This window comes from Miscanthus floridulus, chromosome 17 (assembly GCF_019320115.1).
Source record: "Miscanthus floridulus cultivar M001 chromosome 17, ASM1932011v1, whole genome shotgun sequence".
NCBI lineage: Eukaryota > Viridiplantae > Streptophyta > Magnoliopsida > Poales > Poaceae > Miscanthus > Miscanthus floridulus.
In genome coordinates this window covers 28,131,179-28,139,873 of record NC_089596.1, presented here as the reverse complement: position 1 = coordinate 28,139,873, position 8,695 = coordinate 28,131,179, and the positions used below count along the sequence as shown (strand labels likewise).

At 42.0% G+C, this 8,695-nt stretch overlaps 2 protein-coding genes across 3 annotated transcripts; one reads left to right on the top strand and one right to left on the bottom strand.

Annotated features, from left to right (window-relative positions):
- The first annotated feature begins 681 nt into the window (after positions 1-681).
- On the top strand, positions 682-2,442 carry LOC136518931 (LOB domain-containing protein 15-like). Its single transcript, XM_066512616.1, has 2 exons — positions 682-963; positions 2,002-2,442. The coding sequence occupies exons 1-2, from the start codon at positions 730-732 to the stop codon at positions 2,440-2,442; spliced, it is 675 nt and encodes a 224-aa protein (XP_066368713.1). The 5' UTR covers positions 682-729.
- Positions 2,443-3,149: 707 nt separating this feature from the next.
- Positions 3,150-5,909, bottom strand: LOC136518042 (uncharacterized). 2 transcript variants are annotated; one of them, XM_066511694.1, is made up of 6 exons: positions 5,774-5,903; positions 5,334-5,535; positions 4,888-4,972; positions 4,654-4,708; positions 3,604-3,742; positions 3,150-3,524 (listed from the first exon to the last, which is right to left on the bottom strand). In XM_066511694.1, the coding sequence occupies exons 2-6, from the start codon at positions 5,508-5,510 to the stop codon at positions 3,408-3,410; spliced, it is 573 nt and encodes a 190-aa protein (XP_066367791.1). In that variant the 5' UTR covers positions 5,511-5,535; positions 5,774-5,903; the 3' UTR covers positions 3,150-3,407. The 2 variants fall into 2 exon arrangements, with proteins under 2 accessions (XP_066367791.1, XP_066367793.1); XM_066511696.1 differs by having other exon boundaries at positions 3,151-3,524; positions 5,334-5,524; positions 5,774-5,909.
- Between the last annotated feature and the right edge of the window lie 2,786 nt (positions 5,910-8,695).

The following is an 8,695-nucleotide window of genomic DNA, read 5'->3' as shown; positions in this document are numbered from 1 at the left end:
TTTAGGGCATGAGATAAAACAAGATAAAAAATTAAAACGAACACTAAGACCAAGGTTCGTTATAAAAAAACAAACATATATAAGACAGTTAATAAACATTCAGAAGATTCTTCCATCATTCCACGCGCACACATCTATACAGTCTTGCTAGCCGCATGATAAGCTATAACTGGAAAATCAACACAGCTCAGGCTAGCTTCCAAATGGTGCAAGAACACCTACATCTACATATCTTGCAGCACAATCTCTTGTCAACACCGACGCATTTTAATAATCCTCCTGTGTCAGGCGCACACTCTCAAGCGGCACAAGCACAGAAAACCTAGAAGCCACCTTTTCCAAAGCACCTCAATCCCATTCCTGTCTCCCCTAGCTATCTTCTTCTTCATGTCCACTGCAAGTGCAAGGTAGGGTATGATCCATCCGAGAAACACCAATTTCTGCGCAAAAACATCTACTCCATCTAGTCAAATATAAAAGCTACTATATATATTCATCGATCTAGAGAAAATTATCTCCTCAATCTCAATTCATTTACATCTTCAAGCATGAAGCATGCTACTGCTACTGCAATAAGCATCCAGCATCAAAACCATCAAGCAGTTACTAGGACCCTAACCCTACTAGTATCTAACCCTACCCTTACTATGATCTCATGCTGTGTTCAGTGAATGTCCTGACTATGATGAGCTAGGGAAGAAGATCAAGAGGGAGTCAGCGGCGGAGCCGATGACGGCGGCGGCACGGAGGAGCTGCAGCTCGCCGGCTGGGGCAGGTGATGTTGCAGGCGCCGGGCCAGGGTCGGCGCTGAACACAATCACGCCGTGCGCGGCGTGCAAGCTGCTCAGGCGACGGTGCGCGCAGGAGTGCCCCTTCTCGCCCTACTTCTCGCCGCTGGAGCCGCACAAGTTCGCCACCGTCCACAAGGTCTTCGGCGCCAGCAACGTCTCCAAGATGCTCCTGGTAAGTCCACCAATTGGATCCATGGCGTTTTGGCCGATCTATACTCAACTTCTTCTTGGAGTTAAATCATGAAATTTAGTAAAATGTTTTTATTTCGAGGGGACTATTTGGATCTAAATCTTAGTTACTCTGAGAGGTACACCCTTTTTTTGGCAGTGTCGTGATTCAAACTGAGTAGTTCTTGACAAAATATATAATTTTGATGAAATCTTGAGGCTTTATTAATCACAGACGACCTGTGTACATTCATAACCTTATAAATCCCCTTTTCCATCTCTTTGGAATTTGTAGTAGACCACTACAGTTTTTTTTCTTCCGTTATCATGTACTCCTTGTGTTTTACGTCAATTGTCAAGGTACCATTTTCAAGTTTCAAAGAGCCTAGGGTACTGATTTTGAATATTTTCCCCTTATATTGTTATTTCTGTATGCTAGCTCAAAGTCAGCCTGTTCGTTTGGCTGTGGCTTGTCGTAAACGATCGTAAATTTCCAGCCAGAACAGTATTTTTCTCTCACACAAACCAGCCAGCGGTACTTCTTCACGAACCAGCAACGATACGAACCAACCAACCGAACAGGCTGTCGAATGTTGAACATACAAATGATTTGTCTTTCGCAAAGATTTGTGAGATTGTTACACATTGAAAATATCCTCAGTCTGGATCCCATTTTTATCTCTCAAGAAAAATCTGGACTTGCGCCGCATATATATGCAGCAACTCAAATGTTATGCAAGTTAAAAATTATCACGTTTCTGGACAAAAGGGAAATGAATCAACCTAACAAACTCAATTTCTTGAATCAATACAAAATGTTTCTGGCGCCATGTTCATCTGAAAACAAGCACTTGGTTCATGGCATATATATGCATACTTCGTCAGGGACTCACACTAGTCCCTTTTGCTCATCAGCAGTTAGTTGACAACTAAATCTCAGATCCTTTAGCAATAATCTATGTATCACCGTCAATCACACTGTGTACTGCTGCATGCTGAGCTGCTGACTGACAATGCACACCTGCATCTGCTGCATCATCAGGAGGTGCACGAGAGCCAGCGCGCCGACGCGGCGAACAGCCTGGTGTACGAGGCGAACCTGCGGCTCCGGGACCCCGTCTACGGCTGCATGGGCGCCATCCTCGCCCTGCAGCAGCAGGTGCAAGCGCTGGAGGCCGAGCTCGCCACCGTCAGGGCGGAGATCGTCAAGCACAGGTGCCGTCCGGCGGCGGGCGCGGTGGCCACGGTGCTCCCCTCGTCGCACGCCTCCCAGCTCCTCGCGGCCTCGGCAGCCAACCGCGGGCTGCACGCCGGCAGCAGGTCATCGGTAGGGGCAAGAACGGCAACTTTGGCGGCGGCGGCAGCTGCCGTGGGGCCTGCGGCCTCCTCGTCGTCGTCATCGGCGGTGTACGCCGCCGCCGCCGCGTCGAGCTCAACGGACTATAGCTCCATCACCAATGACAATGTTCCTTACTTTGGTTGATAATTGAGGTAGAAGTGGTTGCTGCGTTTCTGGTAGAGTGTATTTTTGCCTCTTTTTTGTCTGTAGACCTCTTGTGGAAAAATATTGCAATAAAAGGTTTTCCTGGCAGAGTAAATATGTTTCTTGTGTTCACTTTTTGTTTTGCAAGATTTGTTTGTCATTTATTATGCATCGTCCATGTCAGGATTTAAGCTTAAAACAACTCAGGCTCTACAGTGCTAAGGCAAACAATGCAGATCCTAAGTGCTAATAAACTGAACAGACTGCAGGACCATGCCGTCCCTGTGTCATTGTTTCTTCTAATTTTTTCTTATTATTAATCTATCTTATTTCATTGCCGATCCATGTGAGTTGGTAACAAGATCATCGGTACGCAAATATTCAGTTTTTTTTTTTGGTAATAAAGTCAACGAAGCATTTAATTGTGGTTAAAAGCTCTGTTTCGGAAACTCAAGCTCACAGGGTTAGGAATCGGAGTGCATGTGCATATGATACTCCACTACATAGGGTATGGTATGTTTGACTGCATTTGGATCTCTGCATGGAACAGACACCTCACATGTTTATCTCCTGTACATTTCATTTTCATATACTTTTCGTAGCCTCTCATTTATGTGGCACAAAGACAAAAGATATTGTTTAACAAAACTTTGCATCTCTCCGTACATGACAAAGTTTCACTTCAATTGCTTATATTTGGCATCTCATTCAGATATCCAACAAAAATAGAGCATGACAGTGAACGCGAGTATTCAGTAGCGGTATGTCAGGACTATGGAATCATAAATGGTTAGTGTTAATCCGTATACACTTCCAGCCGAAATCACTCCTAACAATCAATGCCCCTAGCACTGGTTACGTCCTATGAGTATGATGACATCAACACACCATCAACATCAATAGTTCCTATCTGAATCTATAACTGCAGATGCCTCTTCTGACGATACATACATCTATACAAAGCCTCATGTTCCTGAAGAGTCCCGGTTATAAATTTGAGAAGTGTTTGGGTGTTCAGAGTTTGTCAACGTGCAGAGAGCTTTCCATACTGGAACCAGCATTTTGACAGGAGGACGAGATCTCTGCATGATTAAGCTTGCTATTGGATTGCTGAAATTCGTTTTCAATTAACCAAGATATGAGAACAAGTGCGAGCTTTACCTGGAAAACTAGCAGGAGTTCCTCTTCATCACGCAAAAGCAGAGCCAAGCTCCAGTAACAGGTCACCGGTGTCACGCACTCATTTATCAGTGGCTTCAGAATCTTGCCAATGGGCACAAAACGATGATAAACTCTTCCACTAAGAATCACAATTTAAAATTCTTAATATAAACTAATCGACAATTGGAACCAGCTTCAAGCAGCCTATATCCTTCCCAAGCAAAAAGAAATAGCTGTAAATCCCACACCTCTCTAACGCGAAGTGAGAAAGTGCATTGTTAAGAAAATCTGATACTCTGCCTATATGATGTCTATTCAGTACAGTATACCAATCGTGTTAAAGCTATAGGGAATATCTAGCAATTGTCGGACAGAGCCCAAGTCATACTTCAGAAACTATTTAACTAAATAATTTGATACTTAGTGCCAATCATACAGAGAGTCCAGATTATGCATCCCATATTCGCATGGCCCATAAGAGGTCAGTTTTGCTCATAAGACTGGGCTTCATTCAACAGCATGGTTCTAGAGGAAAGTTCAGCCTAAAACATATAATAGCTACTTGATGCATATCATTTATCATGCATGATCAGTGATCTTGAGCTGCCAGTGTATGAAAGAGAATGGATTGCTGTCAAAATAAAACGGACCCACCCCCATGTAAGCTGATACTGAAGAGTCCGTATACAGCACTCAGCACAGAGCTGCTGAAAATGAGACCATTGATCTGCTACTTTGCTGGGTAGCAGACTAGCAGTGACCTCAAAAAGAGATTGCACTCCAACAGTCAACTTGAATGATTGGTGGTGAAAATATTCAACAGACAAAGTGGTCATTTTATTTTTGCTACCTCCTTTCTCTCTTCATTTTTGTGTGGAGTTCTATTTAATGCATGGCATGGTACAGTCCCTACTCCAAGAAGTACAGTAAGCTGCCATTCTCCAATTATCAAGGACCGTGGATATACACAATAAGATAGAGAATGGGACAGACAGTAAGGGACTAAAATGGAGCATGATCTATTATTATTCAGGTAAGGATTATGCATACCTCCAAAAATGTATCTCTAGCTGAACCCCAAAAGCTGGCATTATCACTACTGATTCTGCACACACAAACAGGGAAAGGCAACACGAAATACAATCTCAATTTCATGCACAAATAAAGGAGGCAAGGGAACTTTAAATTTTGAAGTATGCAGCATCTGACAGTCAAACTAACTATGGCCTATTACTATCAATGTGTAGAAAGGTTATACAAACACATCTACGATGAAGGACTCACCTCTCTTCACAGGTTTGTACTGCAAACATTTGGCGACAAGAACAGCAAAGGCAATATTCCAAACTGATCCAAGAGACAGGCTCTCCTGCGATGTTGAAGCAGGTCAATTTCCACTATGTATACCAGTCATGAAAATACAAAGTTAAACAAAACTATGATGCATTTTATCATATATGCGAACCTATAATCGTAAGGACGTTATTAAAAAGATTAATACAACTTGATGATTCTCGTAAGTTCATTTCCGTAATTCCGTATCAATAAATATGTGAAAAGAAGGTAATGTCAAACTGTGAAACTGTTCTACATAGACATGAAATTCGGTGGCTCCAGGTCTGTCTACATTTCAGTGAACTAACCAAAGATCATGAACGAAGCACTTATAATAAGATTCTTCTGGAAGTATCTGATCATTTTCCGCACCAACAATTACAAGAGAATTGTACCTTTGTCAGCAATGGTTTGCAGACATTCGCAAGAAGGAAAATAATGCCAATGTATGACAGAACAACCCGCAATCTGCTCCTCTTAACAAAGATCTCGTGGACGTCAACTCCTATGCTACAATGATGCTTGTAAGTATACATGGCATTAGATACTTCTAGTTTTTGTTCTTGATCCATGGTCCCTGGAGATCCTGAAACAACACTGATGCGTACCAATCAGGCACCAACACAATTAACTCAACAACGGACAGAAATATGAACCAAACTACTAAAGAGGGAAATATCAAATATCTGCCTCCACCGTACAAATTGGGGAGGCTGTTTGGACAAAATTGAATATGCACCAAATTGCGAAAGTCATCAAATAGCCAAATAGCTTTAAGTTAGGGTTTGGGTGCTCGGTTCGCACAGCAGTAAGGGAAGAGAAGTGGTTGGAATACCTGGTGGGTGCTAGTCGCCGGCGAAGAGACCGACGAAGGCCTGGGCACCTGGTGTAGGGAGGCGGCGGCGGCGACGGCTGCGGCGGTAGCACACCAGTCGTCGGAGAGAGAGAAAAGAATGCACGCGAGGGCAAACGGAAGGCCGGATGGGGGCGGACGGCCTTAGCCCAGTCCGGGGTTGTTCGGCCCAGGAGAAAGCATCCACACGGGCGTTCTTGGGCCCATTTTCACGCATTTCTTTTTACATTTTTTATTTCTCTCTTTTTTTTAGTTTTCATTCTTCTCGATTTTGTATCTATCCTCTCAATGGGACATTATGCTAATGGGAAATTGGATTCAAATAACATAAAAAATAATATTATTTATTAGTGCATAGTAAATAAGTAAAGGATTTTTTATATTTTATTAAGGTTGAACATTTTTTTCTATTGAAGCTACAAACCCTAGAATAATTTCAGGAACCTAGAATGTTTATTCTCATGAAGTTATAATATATTTATCCTAGACTAGAATCAATTTTATTTTTGTGACATCCAAGTGAACATGAATATTTTTATGCTAGATAAACATGGTGAACTAGGAATATTGTTATACTCAATAAAAAATGTTATGGGCTCATTAAAAATTCTTTAGGTGCTCCAACGAGAAATAGTGAAGAGTATCATCACTTCAATATCTTGTGAAAAATATCGAGTCTTCCTAACCTTCTATTTGTGTTTAGTAGTTTGCTTTATAGAAATTTTAATGCTAGATAGGGTTAAAACCTAGGCTGCCAAACAATTTTGTGTGTTAGAATAGCCACACTGTCAACATTAGGTTAATACGGCTAAGTGATATAGTTGTATCCAACAAATTTTTTTATAAAACCCCAATTCAATCCAACCCTTATGGGGAGTATTATCCTTTGGAAAGAGGAGAGACAACAAGAATAGAGAAGAATAAAGTAGAGGTACATAGTAGCATTAAGCACATAGCTAGGAAAGATCGAATCTAAGACAAAGGTAAATGGGTTGAAAGAGCAAACCTTGTCATGATGGAAAGGGCAAAAGAAGGCTGCATGCATCCAAGAGGAGTGTTGGAAAAAACAATAATGTCCATCAGTGCACCTTGAGCACTCTAAATCCAAATTCGGAGGGGGGGTTCCAAGTATAGATTGAGTTGGGGTTTGGTGACGGGGTTTCTCTACGATGTTCCTAAGGTCCTTTGGAGCTAATCAAGCAAGGTGCACTATGAAGTCCATGCCCACCTAAGTGAAGCTCGATCTATGTCACCAGTGGTGTTTTTGCTAAGTGGGAGCTATCTACATTGATCTCTATGGTTTCATGAGTGGTTGAGGGTGAGATTCATCTACCTTAAGCCAAAGAGGTGGATATGGTGATTAATCTTGATGGATGTCGTGACTCCTCCTTGCTTCACCACCAATGTAAGGGGATGAGAGCACTCCTTGCTCTCCCCTAGCAATGATGCTAATTCATTGGTTTGCTTATGCTTGGGCCATCCTCCGATCCTTTCCCTTGACATCCCATCCTTCCTTTCCTCTTTGTTGGGGGTAGGGGCGGTTGTGCCTACCCCCCCCCCCTCTATGTAAAAAGGCCTAGTGCCTAGTAGGTCTGAGGACCTTCATGTAAATTCGTGAACTATATGGGGTGGGGAGGAAGATGCATCCTCCCACCTCCCCTATAAATAGAACCCCAGGGCAAGGGGGAAGGGACTCTCTTCTCACTCTACTCTCCTGTGTGGGACTAGCTCCCTAGCTTTCCCTTGGCCCTGGTGAAGGTACCTTCATCCTGGCGAAGGTACCTTTGTCCGTCCGGGTGAAGGTACGCGTGAAGGGCTATAACCTAACACTCTTTCTTTTCCTTATGCTAGGGCTCTAAGTATTCTTGAGGAAGAACTAGAGAAATAAAAGGAGGGATGAGAGTAGGAGAAGGAGCGTGTGTGAGAGGGGTCATTCTAGTGTTGTGTTTTGCGTATTGAGGGTACCACGTTAGCTGACATGTGGGACCAAGGGTGATAACAGCTTGGCAGCTCATTTTTGTGGCTACTATGGGTTCTAGTGGACTGTCTGTTAGAATGAAGCTCTGATAGTATCTGATAGGCCTGGCACCTCTTATGTTGAACTGTTTGCCACTGCACATTAGTACTTAGTTTGCCCATAAGAGGCATAACTCATAGGAGTAGCATGGACTATGAGAGACATCGAACTTACCGTACTTGTAGACTTCCATTGTGATGATTGAAAGTTTAACTAAATCTGTGTTGAACCAAATCCGTTGTAACTTAACTACTTTTCTTACTAGAAGAGCTGTGTGAGCTATGTAATGTCTTCTTATGCAATAGATCCCTGAGTGTTATGTGTATAGTCGATAGAACAGATGGTGTGATTCCAAGGATGACCATATCAGTCATATTGAATCAGAGTGTGGTCAATGTGGCTACAAAGATGATAACACTCAATAGTGAGCTTCTATTTTGTTTTTGTAGTCCTACATGACGAGCATCCTTTGCTTGACCTTTTTTTCTATTTTCTAACATAATAAAGAAGATTCAATTAATCACGAACACTTATCTCCAATATAATCAACTAGAAGGATACCTCGCATGTTACTGCGGGAATCACAGATGAAATTATACTACTTGTATTTACTTATATGAATGGAGAACTATCATGATACATGATAGTGGATGATGTAGACTATGAATTCGATAACTAAATATATGTTAGTGAATGATGTTGCTTAACAATATGAATAGCTTGAATGAAGACATAATTGCATGTGCTAGTGGATGTTGATGTGGACAACTTGTATGGTGACATAGAATGCTAGTGAGGATTGAAAGTATAATTAAGATATATAGATACAGATACCGATACAGATACAAATATAGATATAGGTACAGATATAGATATATTCCAAACTA